The sequence below is a fragment of the Tauraco erythrolophus genome, chromosome 7 (genome assembly GCF_009769465.1).
Source record: "Tauraco erythrolophus isolate bTauEry1 chromosome 7, bTauEry1.pri, whole genome shotgun sequence".
Lineage (NCBI taxonomy): Eukaryota > Metazoa > Chordata > Aves > Musophagiformes > Musophagidae > Tauraco > Tauraco erythrolophus.
The window spans coordinates 6,323,043-6,349,418 of record NC_141471.1 but is presented as its reverse complement, the minus strand read 5'-3'; the positions used below and the strand labels follow the sequence as shown (position 1 = coordinate 6,349,418).

At 40.8% G+C, this 26,376-nt stretch overlaps 1 protein-coding gene across 1 annotated transcript in view; it reads right to left on the bottom strand.

The window, feature by feature from the left end:
* LOC104380089 (sodium channel protein type 5 subunit alpha) overlaps nucleotides 1–26,376 on the bottom strand; it is a 174,209-nt gene that overhangs the window by 38,573 nt on the left and 109,260 nt on the right. Inside the window, 3 exon segments of the mRNA XM_086615079.1 lie at nucleotides 1,200–1,354; nucleotides 10,605–10,725; nucleotides 17,754–17,900. Of these exon segments, the coding sequence (XP_086471205.1) occupies nucleotides 1,200–1,354; nucleotides 10,605–10,725; nucleotides 17,754–17,900 (423 nt within the window).

Below are 26,376 nucleotides of genomic sequence, written 5' to 3'. Positions count from 1 at the left end.
AGAAATACATGGATAATCTGTCCAAACGTGGCACTGCCTGCAAATTTAGCGGGCATATTTCTTAGTCCATCATGGAGGAGAAAATCAGTGACCACCAGACCAAAGCCTGGACAACTCTTGATATACCCCTCTCTCTGCTCTACATCCGAATAAAAACCTGAGAGAAATTCCACCAACTTCAGTGACATTCCTGGCACATAAATGAGCAACATAAATATGTGCTGCCATAGCTAGGGAGAGCCCGGGGCTGATAATAGAGAGGATAATCCCAGTATGCAGTGGGATCTCAGGAGGAGAGGATCCCTTATGGGATATGCCCTTATTGGGAAATGACCAACAAGCCTCCATACGTACACATTTATTTGGATGCAAGCAGGAGCTATCTGAGCAGGAAAGGTACAGTGGTTTAATCTAAGGTGTATTCAAGACATGACAGGCACCCACTAGCTCCATATGTAGCACTGATTCAGTGCCCCCTGTGTCTTTTATTATTTTGCTTTGCAGGTTACAAAATGTACTAAAGAAAAGAAAAAAAGAAAGAAAAGAAAAGAAAAGAAAAGAAGAAAAGAAAAGAAAAGAAAAGAAAAGAAAAGAAAAGAAAAGAAAAGAAGAAAGAAAGGAAAAGAAAAGAAAAGAAAAGAAAAGAAAAGAAAAGAAAAGAAAAGAAAAGAAAAAGAAAAGAAAAGAAAAGAAAAGAAAAGAAAAGAAAAAGAAAAGAAAAGAAAAGAAAAGAAAAGAAAGAAAAGAAAAGAAAAGAAAAGAAAAGAAAAGAAAAGAAAAGAAAAGAAAAGAAAAGAAAAGAAAAGAAAAGAAAAGAAAAGAAAAGAAAAGAAAAGAAAAGAAAAGAAAAGAAAAGAAGCCACCCCTGGAGCAAAATACAAGCCTCCAGATGGGAACTACCATGGAGCACTTATGGGATGCTGAAGCAGTACTCTGGCATACTTTCTCACACGGACTTCTTTAAGGATTTGCTTTTCAAAACGTGTGGACATCATAATTTTATGTTATAACAGAAGAAATTTTTCCCCCATACAGTAAAGGCAGGTGAAATAAGAAAAGCAGAAGACCTGTTTTAGCCCCAAACATGCTTTGCTTTGAGCAGTAAGAGCTCATAAGATCTTAGAGACAGCTAACTAGAGAACACCTTCTCTGAGACCCATGTCCTCTTCCAACCAGCTAGGAAATCCTGTAACATTTACCAGGGCTCCACTGCTCAGCAGGATCATGAATATGATGAAAGTTTCAAACCAGTTATGTTCAACAATTCTGTAGCAGGTTTTCCGCAGCCTCCACCAAACTTTTCCGGGAAATTTTGTGATGTCCACCAAACAGCATGGGAAGAATCGTACACAAACTGAAAAGGAGCAAAACAAAAACAAAGCAGTTGTTAAAAAAAGCCCATTTAATTCTTAAAGCTGCAATAAGGAGCTGCAAAAACAAGATTTCTTCTAGCAATAAGCTGCTGCATGGAGTCTTTCCTCCCTTGTTTTTCTCATCAGCCTCTTCTGCTCTGCCTTCCATTTCCCCCGCTCACTCCCCGATTAAAAAGCATTCAAAATCACTTAAATTTTGCCCCTGTGATTTCTCCTAATGATTTTCATGATGCAGAATATATTGCCCATGAGTCACCAGTGCCCTAGGTCAATCACACTGTGTTAGCTGAGCTCAGGCAGCACCTCTGATCGGGACTAATGACTCCAGCAACAGTTACCACAACCTTTTGAATGAAGGATATTTTCTGGTATTATGGTACCACTAGAATTATTGATTAAAAGTGACAATCTGATGAAAGGGAGATGAGGGGAGGAGGTGCTGCAGTGCAAATGGGAAACAACGTGCTGAAGAGGCTCAGATGGGAAAAGCAGGAGCAGATTTTGATCTCTTGGACTCTCATGAACTTAAGCAAATCATTAGAATAATACTTTTGGAAAAGGTATTTTGGTGGTTAAATGCTCTTCAATGTCAGCAGAAATTTAGATACCCATTCTGTACACTGCAGGTTTCCCACTGGTGCTTCATAGCACTTTCTGACCTCAGTAACAAATACTTTGTGATGGTCAAATGTTGTGGTGGTAATGGGGACCACACATGGGTTTCTGATAGGTGAAGTGATGGCCATTTTTAATCTTCTTAGCAACATTCATTTGTTATAGCAAAAGCATATTGTCATTGGTAATGGACAGATCCATCTCTCCCGTTTTAAAAAAACACGCTGTGCATTGTCTTGTGTTGGGTAACAACTTAAAACTGTGTGAGATGGTAGCCAGGACTTGTCTTTATCCAGGCTGGCCATTCAGCATTATGTCGGGTAATTTGACTCAAATTTCACAACATTTGCTGATAAGAATTATCCTCAGAAACGACTTCATTTTCAAAAAGCAGTTTTTACCCTATGTTTAATCCATGTGTCATATAGAAAGAGACTTAGCTATGGAACTTTATCAGTCCCAGCACAAGAAAAAAAAATCACAGGCCAACTGCTTCCATAGCTGAAAGGTGGTCAAGGTCGCTAACACGTCTTAAAGCACACAACAACTGCTCAGAAATGACCAGAGAGGACATCTCACTGCGGTGATGTAATGCAATCTTATTGCAAGTAGAAATAATATTTAGGCAAAGGAAGCTGGGGAAGGAAAGAGGGTGAGAGCCAAGGTTACGCTGTCAGCAGATGCTGCTAATTCAAGGTGGCATAACAGAAGCGCTTGAGCTGCATGTGATATGTGAGGAGATCAAGTGCAACTCCCGGGATGCTGGGATTCCCAAGCAGTTGGAAGTGAGGCTTTGCTGGCAGCAGGCTCTGCCAGGAAGAATAGAGCTGATGAGTCTGCTGTGGTCCTCCTGACATTTTCTGTGAGTTTTTATTAGCCCAGATCCCCGCTATGGAGCAGCAGAACTGTAGGATGTTTCATACATGAACCACTCCCAGATCTCCCCTTTCCCTCGCATTTCCAAGATCTTTGGTAGGTGTAGGATGTATGATGTTTTGGTATGGGACTAACAGGATAGTAAACCATTTATGCAAAGATGATGGGACAGCGATGCAAGTAATTATCTGTCCTTTAAATGCCTCTGTCACACAGACTCACACCAGTTCCTAGGTTACTACTATATTCTGGAACTCAGAGAAATTCTGGGCTCAGTTGAAATACGCTAATTTAATCAAACTATTTGAGAAGAACATAACGCTAGGAGAAGGTAGATTTGAAAGAGCAAACTCTCTGCCTCTTTGTAGGTCAGGTACCACTCCAGCAAAGGAAAGTTTTATCCCTCTAAGCACTCCAATGCTGAACACCAAGGAATCATGTCAAGGGATAAAAGGATATCATGTTAGTCCCTACTTTTTGCTAAAATCAGTACAGTGCTCAGAGACAGTAATGCGTGTGATTTGGGTATATTTTAGCAAGTAGGTACATGGAACAGACTTCAGGCATGCAGTACTGCATGGTACCAGGATCCCTGAGATTGTATGTCAGCCCTGCTTAGAGATGTCCCGACAGTACAATCCCACCAGCATGACATGACAGAGGAAGTATTAGTTGCATCTCTTAGCAGTGCTGGCAGAAAACTCTAACACTACTTCTCACCCACAACCTGTATGGTCATTACCAGCTTTCAGATGTCTGGTCCACACTCTGTGCTGCTATGCAGGTACACAGGCCACATCAACTCAGATTTGGATCAGGAAGACCAAAGACTTGGGCTTAGATCCCTCATTCATCACGTGAACAGTCTAACGAGCGAGCTGTTCACTACGTAAGTGTGGATTTCTCATGTGAAGCAGAAATCTCCCTCTATACTGGAGGTAACCACTGCTTCTAGCAGAATAAAACTATAAACTCTCCATGAGCCTACCTTGTTCCCATAAACAATTTCATTTGGAAAAATATCAGCATTTTCAGACTTTAAAACATTTGTCCAGAAACTTTCCCCTCTTTTCTCGAAAGTTGCTTCCTAGATGGATGCTTGGATTTTTATTTGGTTAGATGAATGCCTAGGCTCAGCTAGTACAGGTATGACATGCTCTGTCATGCTCTTACAGAGTAGAAACCTCTGTAAATACCGTTGCAAAAGGTTAAGATCTTTCAGGAAGTGATTTTCCCCACTGTAAGACAGTTGGATGAATCATTCCCTGGAGGAGTCTGCCTCTGTCTTTCCACTATCTACATTATTACCTGAGCCCAGGCACAGTTAAAATTAGGGAATCACCTTCAAATTAAATACTAATGAACAGGGCACCATGAGTTCCAAAGTCACTTCATTTGTGATGGAAAATATTTTTAAAATGGTAAAAACAGCCTATTGCTGATTCAGTCAGCTTCTGTCTGATAATCTACAGGTACAGAGAGATATTTTTAAAGACAGAAAGCCAGCCAGGACCACTAATCTTTTACTTTTTTAATGCTCTTTGATGGCTTTCATGCAATTCTGATCTGAAAAAAAAAAGTCCTATTTACTGACAGTAATACCTTGAAAAATCCAAAATAGCTTCTCAGATGAGTCAGCCCAAAATCACCGCGCTATTAAATCCCATGTTTTTGATTGGGCCCAATTCAGAAATGTTTAGACCAGATTCTGATACAATTACTAATGTCAAGTAGCACTTCCATGAATAATCATGCTGGTGGCAATTCAGATGAAATGCTATTTTTAACTATTCATAAATCAAACAGAAGATAAGGAACTTGAAATAAAAAAAAAAAAAAAGAAAACTGACCACAAACAGGTCTTCTAATGAATTAATAAAGTTCTATTTCCATTTCAAATGTTCTGATTTTCCTCACTGACTGTTATTTCATGCCTGTGCTTTTCTGGACTCTCTCGTCATGCTGGTAGCCTGCTGTTCTGGTGACCTTGACCCAAGCGTAAATGTTGAATTAGAAGCTTCACATAACCCAACAAAGAAGTTTACCTGACCTTGGTCAGCATTTTAACAGGTTTGGTTTCTTTTTCTGCTTCTGTGAAATCAAAATATCGAAAACATTCCAATGTGTCTAAAGCATGACCTGCTGAGGGTCTGAGCAATCATAAGTCCAGCTGGGTTCTACAACAAGGCAGGTGGTCAGCAGACCTCAGCTTCAGGTTTGGAAACTACTTTATCCACACCAAGAAGACTATTCGTTAACACTTGTTAGCACAGCAAGTGTGAAGGCAGGCATAAACCCTTCGGCTTTTCTTAATAACAGTGTTACTCATACTGCCTTGTCTAATAGATGTGTGCTATCCCCCTGAAATCAATGCTGGTAGGGAACAGGTTGTGCAGAAGAAGCTGACCACCCTGTGATTTAGTCAGGACTTGGTTTTGCCACCCTAATTCATGTTGGGCTCCATCTCTTTTGAGAACAAACTGACTCATTTCCACCACGGCCTTTTGAGTAGTGGGTTACTGCTCAGCAGAAACACAGAACAGCAGAAAAAGTTCCCCCAAAGGGTCGAGTTATTTGCTGGCAAATCAGTGAAGCTGCACTGAGCTGTATTAGTGGTCAACTTGTCCAAAGACATCATCTGTTTTAAATTCACATTACATATAATTTCTCCTGAAACAGAGACTTATTTACCAAGAAACCTTTCCAGATGCATTGATTTGCCATGATATTACTTAGGTTTTGTTTGGTTTTTGTAACAGGGGAATTGCTTCCTTCAGTTACTGGGGTGTCCTGTAGCATAATAATGAACTGACGATTAAAACGGGTTCTAAACTGCAGTCTCCACTTCAGGTGTGACAGAGAAAGCTCTTACACATCTGCCACAATGATAAACAAGTTAAAAAAAAAAAAAAAGGCAGCAGGAGGAATTTAATTTACAATGCATTTTGTCTAAATATTCCTTTGGTTCCACGTTCACATTTTCTAGCCCAGTGCATTATAATCATGGAGCTGTTAGACCTGATTGCATTACCTTGGTGCATGGGGAATAAAATATTTGTGAGTGTGAGAGTTATACTGCAAAACTTCCCCCTGCATGCATAACAGCCAAGCCTAATGATTTCAGGCTTATGAGTAAAGACTTTACAAATCCACTGCTTGCTCATACCAACATATACATTTAAATATAAATAAAATTATTAGATCTGTTTTGGCTGGATCAGGCTGCTGATTCTCTGCAGTAAACCAGGAGGGCAAATTAATTTCTTCTCTACTGTGGTCCAATATATCAGGTACCTTGTGTTCAAACCACAGTAATTTTGTAGTGACTTTTACACAAGAGTTCCCAATTATTGGGACATTCATTTTTAGAATAAAAAAATATTTTGCTTAGCTTTGAATGCTTGTTATAGCGTTGCTTGGTTTGACACAAAGCAAACACAGCTTCCTCAGCATAAACTCAAGCAGGCAGGTATTCATAACACACTTTTTTAATACATACATCTGACAATCTGGGTTTCTAATGACCAGTCTAGCTAGCTGTGTATGCTCAAGCAAGAAAACACGTCTTGCTGTATTCCTTTTGTAAGACACCAGCTATCTCCCCATGCATGGAGGGAACATGATCTCTGCAGACCCTCCTTACTTGACCCCTTTCTGTCTCATTGCCCCACTACCCCACTGGTATGCATGATGGGTTTTATACTGTGCAGCTCTAGGGCTAACAGAAGAGATTTGCCATGACTGTCTCCAGCATTCGGGTATTTGGAATTGAGAATTTGGAATTTGGAGATTTGAGTCTTTTCTTGTGTACTACAACTGCATGCTGTCAAGAGAGTATCTCACAAAGCCACAGTCTGCTGAGTGTTTTTACTCTTCCAAGGGCTTTACAAGGGTATGTTTCTTGTTTATCTGCTGATACTCTCCTCAAAACACATCCTCTCAGAGGTCACTACAAATAACGGTGTGGTGCCCTGAAGCAAAGGCAGTGGGCAGCCTGGTCCGCCACTGATGTCAGCCCTGCTTTGAGCAAGGGGGTGGACGAGTTGAAATCTAGACATCCTGTCCAACCCACATTAATTTAATCTTGTACGTGCAATAGGACTGTAAGAGTTTTACGATGTCTGAGAACTGTATACAACAAAATGCTAGCATGCTCTTCCTTAAGGAAAAAAAACCCGTTGTATCTCAGATATTCTGGCTAGAGGAAAAAAGATACCTTAAAACTTGTTTTTGTTATGTTATTTTTTCCCTAGGATGACAGTTGACACGTTTTGTTGGGCTTGGTTTGGTTTTACTTAGCTTTTAAGCATCATCTGATTGCAGTCCCTGTAGCTCTGTTTAGATTTGTTCGGTTTAAACGGTCTGTTTGAGCTCCTCTTCGCTTTTGATTTCTAAACAACCACTAACTGCGGTTGGGGAGGGCATGACGCAGTTCCCACCGTTAATCAGAGTAACTGCGCTGCAGCGCATGGCATTTCCAGCCGCAATAATTGCTCCTACATGGTCACATGGAAAACTGGTTGCGGGCGCCCTAGGTGTCACGAGTTGCGATCAACCGCGAGTCGAGGAAGGTAGCTCACTCTCGCATGACCATCTGACGATACGCCTTCGAAAGCTTTGCCAGTGGGTTGTGTCCGGGGAATTACGCTGAAGGACTTGGTGAAAACTTTCTCCTATTAGGGTCTGGGAGAGAGGAGCATGCTGAGGCCAGGGGACTCTTTTTGGATGACCTTCTCTGAGAAGACAATGTCCAAATAGATAGCAATTTTTGACGCGGAGAACGCATACCAATGGATGTAACAGGACTGGAGTGTTGCAAGGCATCTGGAGAGAAAAATACCCAAATAGCTTGGCATGATGGCTTGCCTAGATGTTGCTTTCCCATCAACTGGCAACAAGAATGATCTCTCCATTTCTATCAGGTTTTTCCCAGCAATACTTGCTAGCTGCCAGAGCTGTGACCCTACCTTGGTTTCACATTTCCTGACCCAAGAATATTCCCCATTGACCCTAATCAAAGCTATTTTGAGATGATAACGAATTAACAAATCTCCCCAAGAAAAATGACCTATGGCTTATCTGGGTCACCCAACTCCCGGAAAACTGTGACCTCAGCAAACTTACAGCAACTATTTCAAGAACATGCATTATCTTCATTGCCTTTGTTATCTGAAAAAGGGGGCTGAATTTGGAACATATTTGTTCAGGACATAACCTATGCTGGATGTGTTTAGAAATGTCATAGTTTGAATTTAGATAGCTGGTGAGCTAACAAGGTAAGAACTTAACCCTTCCCCCCTCGCTCTTCCTCTTCATCTCACCTAATCTCCTTCTTTCACAAATATTAGCTGGTTATTCTCCCAAACATACCAAATATTGTTGTATCTCTTTATTACAAGCCAATAAAGGCAACACCAGATAAACTTGCCCAGTGCATGCCCTTCAATACTTCCATTGTAGTATTTTATAACCTTGTCATATCTCAGCTAATTAGGCTGTTGTTTGTTGGTTTGCCTGTTTTTTAACTAGACTGAGATGATGACTGCATGAGATTTAATTGCCATGCTAAGTTTGAGTAAAAATATTGGAAGATATTTAATAGAAGAAGATTATAGGAAAACACTTTGTTTCCCCACACGAATAAAAACAAATGTTAATGTTATCGCAGTAAGAATCATTCAGACTTTCAGTTTATGGCACTTCAACTTGAAATTTTATAAGCGAATGTTCACATGTCAAGTTTATGCATTTTTGCCCAATCCATGAGGAATGTGATCGTATCTAGCTTATATAGTAGCCTCTGAAAAATCTGCGTGGATATGTGCTGCACAGGAAAGCAGAGCAGATGTATTGGAGTGGACGTCTCCTACAATTGCATCCCCAGTCCCAACTGGGCACTCGGAACTGGGCCAAGGGCTGGGAGCAGGTTCTCCTTCAATTCCCACCCAGAGCCCAAGGCTCAGCTAGTCGTACCCTGGGAGAAGAGGAAAACACCCTGACTGGAACATGGACTGGTGAGGAACTAGGAGAGATGAGCAATAAAAGGCAAAAGGCAGGAGCAGGGAGGCTCGGAGGGAAGGGAGAAGGAGACAGCAGGGTCAACGTAACCCAGGGAAAGCTTGGGATTCAGCCCACAACACCTTCATTTCTACATTTCTCTGCTGCCAGGATGATGAGTGGGCTTCAAAAGTGGCTTAATGCTCCCAGTGATCCATCTGGAAGAGCTCTGTTTGCTACCTTGTGTCCCATTGACAGCAGTGGAAAAGATCTGACAGACTGGGTTGGTGCCGATGCGGTCCTGCACGGAGTTTCAGACAGTTCTGGTTATTTTAAGACAGAGCAAATTATAGAGCTGTACTGCTCTGGGAACGAATCAGGGCTGTGCACTGAATGAAGTGATGGATTGTGTGATATCTGCTTTATTTCTTTTAAAAACTGGAAGGCAATCATGGCCAGCCACAGTTTCAGAATTTGTAAACTGGCATCTGACTAGCACCAGTCTTATAATACTGCCTTGTTTAAGCAATTATAATACAATTTCTCTCTTTGCAGTGCACAACATAGATTGCAGCTCACTATTCTCATTAAGAAATATATTGTGAAAGAATGAAAACACCAGATCTAATTTCTAAATGTTATTGTATAGGCCAGAATAGTTACAGCATAGTACCATGCTTTCTTCCGTCAACTGCATTAATTTTTGGCTACTGCTTTTAAGCAGAGCTGCCAAAAAAATATTTAGATCCCAGGGACATTTGTAAGCCCTGCAGGGCTCTGCTACCTCATTCAATCATCTTTCTCACATATATAGAGATGCACATTTTTGCTGACTTCAGGGGCATTCATATACCCAGCAAACCATGTCTGTCTGATCCCATCTGAGCAGCTCTGTTTTTATTTACAATAATCCTTGAATTTTCAAAGGAATATACTAACATTCAGCTAACCCTATTTTTCCTAACCTAGATTTAAAGAAAAACGAGGAATCTGACAGAGATAATGTTTGGAACAGAACTCACTTTGAAAAGAAACCACTTAGGATGTTATTTACCTTGTAGATTTACTTTAAAGTATATCTTTTGATACAAGTGGGTTTTCAACCTGTGTTTTGGAGCAAGCTGGTGTTAAAAAATTAGTAAGATGTGGGCTTATTCAGGTATGAAAAGAAGTTATGTAAATGTGAAATGTTATCTAGAATAATTAAGTAAAATACCTCATACATAGCATATCTCTGAGCAGATGAAAGTCACTGGACATGCTAACCTTAACATCCTTTAAACTAAATGGAAGAGAGTCCCCGGGACTCATGGACTCTCCAGACAGTTAACTGCCTATACACTTTTAAGCAGCAGAAACACCCTGATCTGGTGAGTTTGCTAGCGAATTTGATCATGCACTCCTATTGGAAAGCAAAAATCTTCATTGGCCAAGTTAGAAAAATCAGCATATTTAAAAAACCCTCTATGGCACGAATCACGATGAAACAGCCTAGCACGTTAGAAGCTGCACAGCCATTTAGAGCATGCTTTTGGCTTGTCTCACCTTGGAAATCCAAAGACTAATGTTGCCAAGTGATTCCGAGTACGTGTTTGGAGCATTACAGCATTTAAGAAATTAAGTGCATCCAGCAAAATAGTACTGCAAGCAGCCAGAGCAACGTGGTGTGAAGGTGGAAGGATGTTCACTGGGAGAAGAGGGGGTTTCTCGCCTCAGCATTGCAGTGAAATACGCAGCCCTTACCTTCGGGGAAGCAATCTTCAGGCTCCATCAGCTCCTCAGCAAACTCAGGGATCTGCTCCAGCAGTTCTGCAGGATTTGTCAAATCCACTGTGCTGCCTTCAGAAAGACTGATTTCATCAAGCTTGTTGTCAACAAGAGCAAAGATGAGGAAAACAAATTGATCAATGGCCCTGAAGGAAGTAGCTGAGTTTTTATTCCACTAAGCAATATCCCAGCTAAAGCCACCATGACAGAGACATCGCCATGCACGTCACACGGTGCCCACTCCTCGAGTGACGGCTCTGCCTACGCTGTGGTGAGCTAACAGTTGACCCGCCAACAAGAACAACAAAAAGTGAACACGTAAAACTTACTTTTTAAAACAAAAAAGAAGCAAACTGTAGAAAGATGGTGGACAGCCACTGAGTATTAATGATAGATGGAAGCTTGGGACAACTGAATCGCTCAAGATTTTAAGGCTTGTACATCCTGAAGGCTCATACCTTCAGATGGGTGTGGACCAGAAGTGGGATCTAGCTCCTGAAATGTTGAAGGATGAATTTGATTATCTGTGTTGGATTCCTGTCTCTCAGGCCTCGTTCCTGAGTCTCCTCACCCACACCTGATGGGTGAAATCTGCACCTTGTCAGTCAGGACCATGCTCCACTCCCTGCTGCCATGGCTTCTCCTCCAAGAAGTCCCTCTGTCACCAGGATCTGGTTGCACAATGCTACAGGCATGCACGTGTTACAGGGCTCTTCCACCTGCCTCATCCCAGGGCTAACTTGTTCCCACCACGTGATGTGGCCCCTCACCTTTAGGTCACACACTTTTAATACCAAGGTGATGTAGGAGGAGGGACATATGGCTTTTGAAAGCCTTTCAGAGCCTCTATCACTTGCCTGAAATATTTGACATCACCATCTTAGGCACGTTGTTTAAATTCAGTGTTTCTCAAATCCTCCTCTGCAAAATGGGGACAAGAGTATTCCCGCTCCCTGAAGCATTGGGTGTCTTATCTATTTAGAGCAGGAACTCTCAAGTAGATCTGGGTAAAAATTTCTGGGGAATATATTGTTTTTAAAAAATTGTTTTAGAGGTTATGCAAGAAATTGGATTAAATACAGCAAAGGAACTTGATAAAAATCTAATGTTGTAGTTAGAATTTGGCTGAATTTGCTGTTAAAATACATACGATACATTATTAAATAAGTCACTCAAATAAGAAATAGAAATTTCTCTTCAGGTCAAATGTTTCTTTTAACAGAATTTAAAATAAAATTCTTTAGAAGAAAACAGGATTTATTTCCCCATATTTTATTTTACTAGCAAAACCAAAACATTCCTATTTTATGTTAATCCAAAATTGTACTTTACTCGATTATTGGGCTTGGTCACTGAAGAGAAAGATCTAATGTTTTCCCAGTCCTGCTCACAGTTTGCTTCTGACTGGAACAGAGCACTATCTGGCACAAGTGGGCAACACCAAGGCTTGTATATTTTCTGGGTCATATCAATGCAAAACAGCTATAAGAAGAAGTCGGGAGAGGTGGGTTATTTAACCGTCTTGTTCTGTACTCCAAGTACCTACTGAAATCTTTTTGTGCTTTGTCTTCTAATACTATTGTCTCCATTTGAAAAAATGAGGACAACAATACTTACCATGCTTTTAAACAACCTGTGAGACAGTTATATGTGAGACAGCACGTACACATAAAATATTACTTTCATGAGGATGATGGTGATGGAGTTAGAGAATAGGTACAGCTTTATATATTTATTATTAATGTGAAAATGGGTCCTCTGTTTTCCAGTATACACAGTCAATGCAAAATTTATAGCTGAATTCAGAGAAATGCTGAAGCTGGGGTAAAATGGGCAAGACTGAACATTCCAGCAATGCTTGCAAGTGCGGACGGAAGCTACTTGTTTGCAATTAGCTGCAGCATCCAGAAGGTCATAGTCTTGGCTAGGGTTTTTAATGCTCTACTCAAAAGGACTGCAAACAACCGAGAAGAGACCTTTTAAAAAGAGAGTTAGAACAGAAAGCACAGGTCAAAGACATGGATAAAGCTTCTAAAAATTCCATATCCGGAATGCAGCTGTTGTACAGAGCCCATTCTCTACAGACTACCAATAGTATATGATGATGGAAAAAATGTCATACCAAGTTTTAGCACAGTCAGAACTTTCTGATACTGTTCATTAGGGAATGCGTTTATTCATTATCTTTTCTGTTATGAAGACGTCAAAACACAGATCACCGAAATTCTCCTAAATCATATACAGCTGTAGGATGTAGAAAATAGGGGTTCCAATGAGAAAAGAAGCTTTGTTGGATATAATTCTTACCCATAGATAGAAATCAAAGAAAACTGTGAGAACAACATCAGCTTGATAGCATTGTCAATGAGAGCTGTATTTAGCAGAGACAGGTTAGGAAATTCACAGAACACAATACAGTGCAATTATAACAGACTACAAGGAAAACATCTTAAAGAATCAAGAATTCTTGAGAGTTATTTATCAGGGAGAGTTTTCAGAAAATACTAGAATCCATCAGCGTCAAAGGGAGATGGGGAACATGCAAGACGAAACAGATAGGATTTCTTCTGAAAAGCCTTCAAAGAAGAAGAGGCAGTGAGCACATATTCAGAAAACACTAGACAAAGGTTTGAGGGTCCAAACTGGGACTAGAAATAGAAGGAACCATACGTATGAGAGAGGAGGGAAAGATTAGGAAAAGAAGCAAAGATTACTCTTTGCCAGAAAGGTTAAAGGGACTCAGAAGGTTTTCATGAACTCAGTAATGGAAAGAAAAAAGCTAGAGATATAACAACAGTTGATGAGGGAGATGTAACTAATCAAAATTCAGTTGCCTAAGAAAATAAACTCTTTTTAAAGGAATCCAACAAATGGATCATTAAAAAGAGAGGGGAAAGCCTGCTGGAATTAATAGAAGTGTAAGTAGAGAAATACTGAGAAAGCCTGAAACATATGCAAATCAGCAGATCCAGACAAAGCACATTGTAGGGCATAAAGGGATCCCATACACCGAGTTAACACACCATTAGCAATCAACAGTGAATGCTCATGGAAAACTGGAAACAGCCCAGGCGAGCAGCGATAAGTAAACACAATACTGAGCTTAGAAAAGAGGAAAAGGGAATGATCATGGGAATCACAGATCACTAAACACTTGATGTAGCCTGTGATTAAAGTAAATTAAATAAAGACTCAAAGGAGAAAAGGAGAGTGCTTTCTTGGAGTGAAGCGTCATAGAGGCATAAAGGCACTGAGGCAGTTTTCCTGTCTGCTAAGGGTACTGTGCACAAACGGGATGCAAAGAGGCCAAAAGATGGAAAAAAGGACAAATACGACATCTCCTCTTTCTATCTTGGAATAAGTGAGTGGAGGAGGTGTACCAGGCAAAGACAATGGGATCCGTCAGAAGCCCCTTTGGGAGATTTCCCACTAGTGCATAAATTCATGCTGCAGAGGATAGTTTTTAATGTGTTTCTAGGTGGTGTGGCAGTTTTAAGTACCCGGACAGGGCTTCCACACCCACAGCTCATGTCTGTAATAGTGGCAAATTGATCTGAATGAGTTTTTTGAAAAGCTTTTAGCAGTGAGATGCTGAAATCTGATTGAAAGTTGATATTTGCTCAAGGCTTAACTCTCTTATCTCCCTTTCCCTCTTCCTCACCTCTGAGGACCACAGCCTTAATCTATCAAATTGACATATGATATGTAAACCTTTAGAAAATACCTGGATGTCTATTATAGAAAAGTCTACTTTTAAAATAAATTGTAATTGGCTTGGATTCACTCATTGCTGTGTGGAGAAAAGCCATCCTAAGGACCCAAATATAATGAAAATTTTGTCTTCAGAGGAGGAGATCTGTAGGGGTTAGAGTCAGCATTATCTTCACTAAAGATATAGAAGAGATACGGACCGATATAAATCCTCATGTTAGCTGATAACATGCAACAGGAGAGAATACTGAAACTGAGGAAGCGGAAAGGAAAAGAGAAGTGAAGCATGGAGAGAACATAGCAAAATGGGACTTGACTCAAAACAGTTCAAATGAGAGAGTTCTGGGAAAATTTCAATTGAAATCTTGAAAATCTGTAACCCCAAGTCACCTGGAGTAATATTGAAAAATTAGACGTGATTTTGCAGTGAGATATAACAATGTAGAAAACCTGTATCATGTCTAGATAATGAGATACTATTTCCTCTCTTTACACTTCTGTGGAAGCTGTATTTGGAACAGTGTGCTTACCTCTTGGCAAAACAACTACAAAAAGGAACAACTGAGGGAGTTGCGAAGAATGAGGTAAAAAAAGTCAAAGAGCACAGTGACTGTCATTTACAGGAAATAATGAAATGACAGAACAATGGGGTGTGACTTTAGAGAGTAAGTCAAAGACAAAAGGAAGAAAACCAACAGTCTATTAAATTAAGTGACACATTCATAAAATGATGGATAAAATTGGTAAAAGTGAGTAACGAAATGACACTTTGAAAGGGAAAAAAAGAGAGAAAAAAAAACCAGCTGGTTATTAAGGCAATATACCCAGCCGTGAGATTTTTTCTAAGCAAGTGACTTGTTCTCTTTGGCAAATGAAGAAATCCAAGTTGCCTGATACATTTAAAGTTAGATTCCACAAAGCTGTACAAAATATTTTATGGGGCAGTGTTTTAGAATCATAGAATCATAGAATGGTTAGGGTTGGAAGGGACCTTAAAGATCATCTAGTTCCAACCTCCCTGCCATGGGCAGGGACACCCTCCACTACACCAGGTTGCCCAAAGCCTCATCCAACCTGGCCTTGAACACTTCCAGGGATGGGGCAAAGATACCAACCAGTTTGTTCTCTGAGGTCTTATCCATCTGTGACATCTATGATTTTTCTTCTATGGTGTCTTTCTGATGATTTATACAGGATGAATCTTTAGTCATACAATGTATCCTTTACTGACCTCAACACCGTTTTACTCAGAACACATCCAATGCTTCCTGTTATTGACTGAGTCACTCAAAGCCCTGCCTCTTGGGCATACCAAATCTGTGACTTCCTCGTGGTTGTCGGCTTGATTTGGCTGGTCGCAAGTTCTTTGCACATTCATCAAAAAGATGATTAGCATGTCCTTGTGTGCCTGCACAAAGATTACTTCTGAATAGGAGGACCGTAAGTATGTAATGTCCACGCAAGATCTGGCCTTCAAAAATAGCATCCTTTGGGCTTTGGTCTTTCATGTGGGTATTCATAGCCTCATGTGAACTTCCGTTTGATTTCAAGTCATCCCTGGATTATTGCCATGTTCCTCCACCTCTTTCTAAGCAGCCGCAAATAGAATTGATTATGCTCTACTATGGAAAGGTGACATTTGTGTCGCAGGACCCTTTGAAAGTTGAGGGAGGAAATGGGGATTATTTCTTTATCACGATGTTGCTGAATATATCAGGGCTAGAATGTTCCTGTTTTATCATGACATTTTGTCTTAGCACTAAAAAAGGACACAGTTTTCCAGCCTCCATGTTAGGATCACAGGGTTTATTTATCTCAGAAAGACACTTAAACATGAAGGATACCTAATCCTCTGACAGAAAAACTCCTGAAACAACCTTCTAATTCCTCCTAGTTATAACGCTTCATCTCACTATTTTAAAGTTTTAGGTTTCTTTGGTAAATATCTATACGTTTTTTTCCTAAGACTGAGATATCAAATATTTGAGTCTCCTTCCCCTAAAGTTCAGGATCTTTTCTTTCTGAAGACGAAATTCAATATGCCAAGAAGTATTCTGGCGGAGAGGATTGCTCCTTACAGAAATGCTTCATGGCTAGAGGATTTCTGGTTACTGTGAGTGGAATTTAACTCACCTCAGTGTACAAATCATCTAGTTTACCCTGGGCTCCCTTTATTGTCAATGGCGGCACTTTTAGAAGATGATTCATCTGACCTAATTTAAATGTTGATTTCAGTCGGAGTGGAGACACATTTACCTAACTACATTGGCTCCAGATCCTCACTCATTGACTATAAAGGGGTCTCTAGTGACAAGTTCAGATGCAGATGTCTACATTTAGTTGAGTAAATTCCACCCCATATGACGATACGCATCAGCAGGCCTGGAGAAGATAAGCTCTGACTCTGTGACAGCTCTGTTTCCTGTTGTCCTGTCAAGATTTTTGTATGGCATTGCTCCTGCTGGGCACAAATTTCCCAGCGGTTTTATAGCAGAACCGGGAGAGGTGTGATACTATGATACTATGTTTTCTTTTCCCTTTTATTAATTCAGTCCCTCAAGACCACCACTGGTTCTAATCTCAAGGAGCTATGGAGTTCCCCAAACTTCTAGGACATCACCCAAAACCTCCAGTTCCTGATTTCAAAAAACAGGAAACCATCACCCTCTAATAATAAAGGCAATGTTATGTCAATAAAATGCTAAATCTGAATGGGAAAAAAAAAAAACAACAAGTCAGCAAGTAGGATATAGGGAATTTAAAGCCTGGAATCACTGTGTACAACACAAATACATGTGGGTTTGGTATTCATGTTTATCAGGACAACATAATCCCACAAACTGAAAATAAATGTCAATGTGTACACACGGAGAAACAATGAGTGAGGTACATTTTGGCCAACATCTGCTGAACGGTACCAAGGCTTACTATTTAGTTAGTATCTTCACGTCAGCTACTTAAATTGCTGCACCTTTCTGGGGCCTATGTGCTAGCAGGAGAACTGGTAATCTGTGACAGATAACAGATGCCCTCCAGTGAACTGAAGGTACAGATCTGCCAAGGCAGCAGATGCCATTCTTAGAGCTACTCTTCAGTGGGAAAACACACACATATTTGCTCCTAAAATAAGACAGTAATGTTATAGACGATTTTGCATTTTTTCAAAACCTCTTCGAATCCCATCTTCTTAATTTATAATGCACATTTTCCAAGCTTTCCAATTATTTTTATGACAGCAAAATCCTCTCTCGTCTTTACTGAGACTGTAATACCTACTACGTGCTATTGCTTTCCTACCACTTGACAAACACATATTTTTACAAGCCGTAAACCCCACATAAATTGGTGACATGCACTACGGAGCTGGTGCAATGGATCGCATGCAGTATCAGGTAGGAAAGATGTTTCTGTTACCTCTTTTTGCCCTACTGGAGGTGGTGGCTCAGCCTTCAACTGCTTATCCATGTGCAACTCTCTTAACTCTTCACAAATCTCAGAGTTCTGACTCCGGACGCCTGGGCTTTGGCATCGCTGAGCCCTCAGTTGCAGCTGTTTTTCCTGCTGGAAATAATCCTAAATGGTTTTATTTTCTTTTTCTTTGATAGCATGCTTATTTCTTAAAGACGACTCCCCAGCTAGAAGAGAAAATAGCCTAGACTATACTTGTCAGAGGATGACATCTAAGGAAAATGGCAAGGAACAAGATAACACAAGCTTATGCTGTAACTTTTGAGCTTTAATGACTGGCTATGCCAAGATATCTGGCTGTAGAAAGTGGAAATACAAATAGGCCAACTTTTTTTGAGATATTGCTGCTGAGGCAGGAGGAAATACCCTTGCAATCTCCGTTTTGAGACACGAGTTTCCTCCAGTGACCCAAGGCACACAGAAAGGAGCTGACAGGTCAGTCGAATAACCAAGGGGTGTACTCTGAAATTGCACGATCAGGTGGTGATACTCAGTGTCAAGGCTGGAGAAAGGCACGAGTGCAATACCCAAAACTGTGCTACGAGTCCACTTGAAACTATGTGGAAAAAAACACACCCAGAGGAGACAAGATACACACTGAAGGGGAAGGAAACATAAAGTTTACAGGAAGAGATAAAAGGTATCTAAAAGTAGATGTAGAAAAACTTCAGGTAAACACGTAAACTTATGCAGCTCCTATTCAGCAAAACACTTAAGACTACTTTGCACCCACTGATGCCAATGGGACCTAACCACAGGTTGAAAGGAAAGCACATCCTGAAGTACTTTGCTAAAAAGGGATGGACTCAGGAATCAGAGCAATAATTATTTTTTTTTTCTGCAAACACATCTGACTAAACCCAGTGCTTGCTAGTATGAGTGGGGCCATTAAATCCAGCCACTTCTTCCTGGGGTGATGATTATTGCTGCTGAGCTCTCTAGAAATACTCCCAGGACTAATGGCAGAGGAGAGTATGTTTGCAGGGTTGGTCCCTACATCTGGAGGCCCAGGTTCTCTGCTGGTGTAAATCAATGTGGCTTTATTGATTCACCTAAGACAGGGATTTCTCTGAAAACTCCAGAGCTCATCACAGCACTACCATCATCGTTCATGCCATTACTAGCGCTGCTACTAAAATATTAATAAAACTCTAGCCGGTTTCAAAAGGCTGTGCTGAATTGCTTACAGAAGGACTTCCATGCTGAGAGAAAAATTACAAGCATAACAGGATTTCAGCAGTAATTATTTAAACCTATTTATCTTTCACTTGTCCATCTTTTTTTTTTCCTTGGCTTGACTGACACTCAACGTTATTCATGTATTAAGTGAGTTTCCCTTCCCCGGGGAGCCACAGCCTACCTGCCTCAGTTCTAAAACCACATCACCACAGGAAGTCCTTCAAGAGGTACGAAGAGCAGAAAAACACTTTATTCCAAATATAACTATCTGAAAGAACAGATGACATAAAGGAAGCAGTTGGTTAAGCAAATTGCTCTCCATATAAATACTTTCGGACGGTCAGGTTTGTACCAGTCCTTTCAAATGTCGTTCTGTGTTTCTAGCAAATTAATTTAAAATCAAATTACTTGTTTCCTGCTTCAGAGGGCATGTGGTCTAAAATATATTCTAACTTTAATAAATCGAATTATGCACATCCAAGTCTGTACCCTCTGCATAAGAATGTATTACATGCAATTTCTAGGCACAGTTTAGCACTGATCTTCACAGTCCAGAGATTGCTCCACAACCATCGAGTCACGGTTCCGTCCCTGTCAAAAAGTAACACTCTTTAAGGCAAATCTTTGGAAGTAGTGTAATATTCAGGGGAGAAGCTAACATGGAAGGCACAGTATGCACACGTAACGCGCTCAGCCATAAAAAGGTTTTTTTTTAATGCAATGTGCATACAACTTAGTACCAAGTAATCTTAATGGCATGATATTGGTTATAGCACTAAAACAACAGAAACAATTGTTTCATGTTAAAAGTGCAATGCAATCTGAGGTGACATCTCAAGTTCATTTATGCAGAAAGGTTGTGCACTCGGATTCATTAGAAACTATGCAGTGTATGAGAACAGACTGTGTAACTCAGTTGAACTGACGAATACTCAAGTTGTTCAGCAAATTATTGCACTAAGCTCGAGTCAAATACCAAACTTACACCAATTCTCTATTTACTCACCCCTCCGTGCGGCACTAAGGCTTAGCAACACTTTTCTAGAGACTAAACTCCAGGAAACGTGGATGCAGACACTTCCCAGAAACCACACTTGTACCAAGTATCCAATGAATTAACATTAATTAAAACAGACGAAATGTATCCTGGCAGATTATCCAATGGGGACAACATGTGCATGTGTTCGGGTAATGACTTGGTTCATCATCATGTGTCTTCAGACCTGTCCTGCAAATTCATAAGGTGGGAGAAAATCTCTAAGAGAAATAGACTCTTAGAAAGAATCCAGTTGTATAGACTGATCCCAAAAGGAGTGTTAGGGAACCAAAAGAGTTTTTGCAAGCAACTGATGCCAGCCCTGGTAAGCCAGTCTCATGGGATGCAACAGTCTCCTTTCCAGCACATAGCATCTGAAGATCAGCACAGACCTGTCTGACGAAAGGTGCCTTTGCTTTATGTTGTTTAACTTAAGGCTGTTTGCTTTTGTTCTGATTCCAGATGATTCTTTCTTCTGGAAGCAACAGCAGCAGGTTTATCTCCTGTAAATCTCCCCGTCGTGGGTGGTTTATATAATTTGTTTTTAATTTTTGTATCAAGTGCCATGTTGCCAAGGCAATACACATTATGTTAATATTTATTGATTCGGTTGTTTTCATAATTTATAAAGAAAAACCATCAGCAATATGAAACCTTTGTGCATGCAAACAGAGGGTTGGGAGACTGGGACAGACCTCAGCTCCTTTAGAGCATAAACCAAATGTTTGCTCACCTCTGCTCTGATATGGGCCCTAAAAAGAGGTGATCTGCCAACACCATAGCAGTAATTAGCACATGGAGGAGGATGGACCCAGTGTTGTCCCCTTGCATGCTGCAGGTCAGTTGTACCACCAGAAAAACAGCAATTGGACTGAAAACAGAGCATAATCTGGGTGACATCTCAAGTGTGTTTGTGCACGGACCCACATACTTGTTTGCTGACACAAATAAATACAAAGGCTGCACACTGCGTTCTGCCTCCAAAAAGCACAGATCGGCTAATTGTTTCAGGCTCAAATGGGGATTAGTGCAAATGCCGCTCCTTTGGAAAGAGGACTTGCTGTTGGCAAAACAAGACAAATACCTGTCATCAGCACGGATTCACTTTATTCCTTCACCATGGAAATATCATTTTTTCCATCCTGTGCAAACAAATTTAGAAAGAGGAACCTAGGACTTGCCTTTCGGATGATGACCAACTCAGATGGGTTCTCCTGATGCTTCACTCACTCCCTAGATCATGACCCTGGCTTGTAACATTTGTACCCTGATTCCCTGGCCACGGCTGTTGTGGGAAAGAAGATGTGCAAAGCCTTTGATAGCAGGAAGCTTCCTGCCCCAAGCAGCTGGGGAGGCAAGAAATGGGAATTGGCCCTGGAGCCCTCCCCCTTGCAACTGTCAGTGCAGATCCAGCAAGCAAGGATGAAGGATGTGGCAGGATAAAGTTGATTTAAGTTATTTTAAGAGGTGGACAGGGTACGCTCTGTCTCTGGTGAGACAGTGCAAATGCAAACTGCACTATACTCAGTCCACAGTGCACTAGCAAGCTTCAACCCTACGTATTTCTCTGCTCCCCACCAGATTCATGCATCCCTCTGCCTCTTTGAAGACCGATTTTGAGACACTAATGAGATTTCATAAGATGTCCAGGTTCACTTTGCAGGAATGAACTGGTCAGGACATTTGCAGGTGCAGACTCAGAGCAGTGGAAGCTCACCTTGGTCCCCCCACATATGAGTCATACAGATGGGACCCTGCTTTACCATGGGACGCTGCCCGTCAGAGGAAGCAGCAGTCGAGGATGCTGACAACAGAAATATCTCTGCTTTAGCCATTCATAGAAGGACTGACACTATGAAATCAAGCCTCCTTGAGAAATGCAGCTCAACAGAGCAGCAATTAGTGATTTAATAGATGACAACATATTTTAACCTGCAAAGCTTCCTGTACTCGGTTTTCAGATACCATAATAGAAGTCTGAGGAGTTTTATACCGATAGCAAACCTGGTTCAATGGCATGACACATGCAGTTACGAGAGGACTGTTTACTCTGTAAAGTAATTGTTGATGTTTGTGTTCCTCCTTGCAGACAGCTATGGATTTCATAAAATTACTGTGCCTGGCAGCAATTGGCATCCTTTCTCAGCAACAGTTTGAATCTAGTAACTGGCACCCTTCCTCTGCAAAGAAGCCAAGAAGTAAACGATCGTGAAAACCAAACTGTTTATATCCTACCTCTACGTAAGTGGAGAAGGAAGCAGATTGCAATGCTGCTGAAATACGGTGAGCTTGCATTACTGCCTGGGTGGCACCTTTTTTGTGTGTAAAGTAAACAGAAGACTACAGTCTGCTGGGCTGACAACTCTCAGATATGCTGAATTCAGTCTTCCTGAAAAGCCTTAAGTATTCTGAGCTAAAATGGGAGAGAAATAAATAACCATGAACCGGGGAAACGAATCGTGAGTTCTTGTTACCAGAACAGATCATTTATGATCTTGGTTCTCCTCTTTCACAACTAAATGTAAATCCTTGCAGCACCAATAAAATCAGTGAATTTATCTTTCTGCACATTTAGCATGAGAAGAAAAATCACCAAATACATCAGGAAAATCTCCTTGCTTCCTTAATAGGAGAAGGGGAAGATTAATATCACTTATTCTGCTAGGAATAAAAGAGTGCTGGTGTGCAGCTGTCAGTTTTAAGTGTGCACATTTAAGATTCTCTCTGCCCTGGTTTGAAGAATTGCTTCTGTAAAGCAGAGTTGCTACTACTCAGTTTAATGAGAAATCAGAGGAAAACCTGGAGTGATACGACACCACAGTGCTGGGATTGTAGCTAAGACACAGACTACATTCCTTTAGAAGTGCTGTTTATTAACAGACTGCAGCATTTGCAATACTCACGTAAATGGTGTGAAGTCCTACCTTAAGTTTGCAACACATGTACATAATTTAATAGCTGCAAATTCCTCAGAGAGGGTATGAAAACAGGAAAGGGAAAGTCTAAACCTGATTATTTGAGACTCGTCACTCCCACTCTCCATCCTACGCCACCTGGTCCATCATTCCACTTCAGCAGAAACAGCCAGACATCAGGTTAGCTTAGTAGACTGATTTTTGTTCAGTTTTTCAGCCCTTATTTACCACGCCCAGTCTGTTCTCTCGCCATTTAACTATGCAAAAGCCAGAAACAATGTGATGCAAAGGAAGCAGTAAAATGTCAGAATTAGAAAGTGCTGCTTGTATTTCATAGAATCATAGAGTCATAGAATGGCATAGGCTGGAAGGGACCTTAGAGATCATCTAATCCAACCTCCCTGTCATGGGCAGGGACGCCTCTCAACTAGATCAGGCTACTCAAGGCTCCGTCCAACCTGGCCTTGAACACCTCCAGGGAGCGGGCATCCACAACTTCTCTGGGCAATTTATTCCAAAGTCTTACCACTCTCGTACTGAAGAATTTCTTCCTAAGATCTAATCTAAATCTGTTCTCCTTCAACTTAAACCCATTTCCCCTTGTCCTATCAGTGGACATTCTTGTAAAAAGTCCCTCTCCAGCCTTCCTGTAGGTTCCCTTCAGGTATTGGAAGGCAAATGTATTTGCCATGTGAATCCATCTGGATTTTTTTTCTTTTTCTTGATGACCCAGCCTTCACAGGGACCCCATTTATTAAAACCCAAATCACTAACACATGCATGCAGAAGAGCAACAGGGGCAAAACAGGTTAGATACAATAGTTTCTGAGTTCAGAAACAGCACAGGCTTGTTGCCCAGCTCCTAAGTAAATGAAATTATGTCCCCAACTTGGATGTCCACAGGTCCCCAAGGGAGTTTCCAACTATGCTGTCATCTGTCAGAGTTAATGCCATTGTAGTTTGAAGTTACACCTATGTAGCTAAACACAGAACTTGTCTTCCTGGTAGACTTAAGAAACACATTTTTTCCTGCTGAAATTCACAGGGTATTTGGAAGAAAACTGCAGTACTTGTTCTAAAAAAATAATGCACCTGTGAGTACTTAGCTGGATAAAAATACCAGATTCTGGCCCTTAAAATTCAGAATGGCTAAGGCTAAAGCTGGCCAGAAATCTCAGCTGCTCAGCAGAGGCTGTTAACAGCAAAAGCTCCCCTGGAACCTGCCTACCCTGGTATTTTCTTTCATTTTGAGTAAAGGTGAACTAAAACTTCGCCAGACAAACATCATCACAGTCACTAACTGCTGGTCTCTGCACAAGCGCCGGATGCTTTGCCAAAGCTTGTCCCTCAAGGACGGAAACAACAGCCTAGCAGTGCTCCTTCTTGGATTAAATCAGAACATTTTAAGTGTTTGAACTCTGGCCATGGAGGAGCAAGGCACGTTATTTCTAATGGCTTCTGCTTTGCTGGCCTAAGATCTTTTCCCACACTGGGCAACACGCTGCCCATAATAAAACATAGATTCATTATTCCAAGGGTTGACTCTTAAAATTAGTCTAAGTGGGAGAACTTGGCAAAAAGATGGACTGCCAAAGTTAATTTAGCCTGTTATCAATTCAATAGGCTTAAATAGGCAGTGAAAGTGTTTCATAAGTGTTCATTGTTCAGAGTTCAAGCTAATACCTTCTGCTAAATTGCATTTTGAAGTTTAATCACACTCTGCTTTATGTTTCTTTTGGTAATTGGGATCTCTCCACAGTATAAAATGAAGAACTCAGAGTAATGGGCTCCTCTGATGGAAGTTTAAGTTTTGGAAGTTTGCCTCAAAGCACAGCGAGTGAGAGTGCCTGAAATAACCTTTCACCCAAATAAGGCATTCGTATATTGATTATTAAAGAAGTCTCATATTATTACAGGAGACAGCAACAAAATAACCACTATTTTAAATTTTGTTATTTTGGACCGTAATTAATGGGCATAATTTCCATGCCCTGACATGCGCCCGCACGCACTGCCTCGCTTGGCACAGCAGCTGCTGGCGAACAGGCTGCTGTTCATTTTGTCCAAAATGTTAAATGTCGACATTTTCTTTACCAAAGGGAGAAACAGTGAGAAATGCTCATTTCTGGGCAGCATTTTGCTCCAGGGAGGGATATGGATACTGGGAAATGGCACCCAGTAGGCTGTGACTGACGCGGAGTCCGTGGTCTGGGCGCTTGTCCAAATGCATGTTGTCAAGTCCGCTATGCCTGATATCGGTTCTTTCAATGCCAAGCTCTTTATTTTTTTTTTTTTCCTCTCCCCCTCTCTTTCTCTCCTCCATCAGCTCCCTGTGTTTCCTGCACCTTAGGCATTACGCTGTGGACAAATATATTTCCCTGCCACCGCGTCCCGAATAAGCACCCTAAAACCTTTGCTGGCGGTGTGACTGCTCTAATCACGTCAGCAGAGATCTGACACGGAGTCTTCTGCCTCTGCCCCACCGTACTGAAACAAAATACACACGGATGTCTTTCTGCATGTAAAAGCAAAGATGCAGACATGGGTGTTTAAATCTGCTGCTGTGATGTACAGTCCTCTTTCTTTTTCTAATGGCCTTGCTGCCATTCTTCCGAAGACAATAAATACAGAAATATTCCACTTTATTCTTAAAAATAATTAGCAAATCGATTCAGTTTTCAAGAAATGCAAAGCAAGCTATACAAAAGGGAGAAATCCAGGCAAACTATGTACATAATAATAATGAAAAAGCCCTGCTATGTTACTTAATGATCAGAAAAATATTTGCCCACATAAAGCTGACAGGAAAAGTGCTGCAAGATTTATTGCATGCTGCACGCATGTATACACGTGGGCTCACTCTCCTGCCAGTACGAACTGGGGAGTCATCAACAGAATTCAAAGGTGTTTTATCCCGTTGCACTAAAAGAGAACGTGTCCCACAGACTGGAACTGAAAACATACAGAATATAAATACTGTTTGAAAGGGCATTACGGTTCCTGACAATAAAGTACATTTCCTGCAGTAAAAGGCTGAAATTAATGTACCCTGTCAAATAAACACATGACTTCATGGTATCTCTGATTTATGGACGTTAGAATTATTAGGAGCATAAGACATTGTCACAAACAATTCTATATCAAAATCGTTACGCACTGGCATTTTTATAGCAATTTTCAATAATTTCAGCTACTCTCATGTCAACCTGGAAAAATTCTATTCACTTTTACAGAATCACTTCAGGTTTAGGAGCAGGTCTGTAATGTACAGAAACTGTACAGTAAAATTTCCACTGTATACAAAGGAAACATGTGGGTCCAGATGCAGATGGTGAACTGTTACCTGAGACGTTTCATTCTTTCTCTGTCTTACAAATGATGCATCACAGCTAAAATAAACTTACAGGCTCTGTGCAGAAATTAGTGGTTAAAGTCTTTG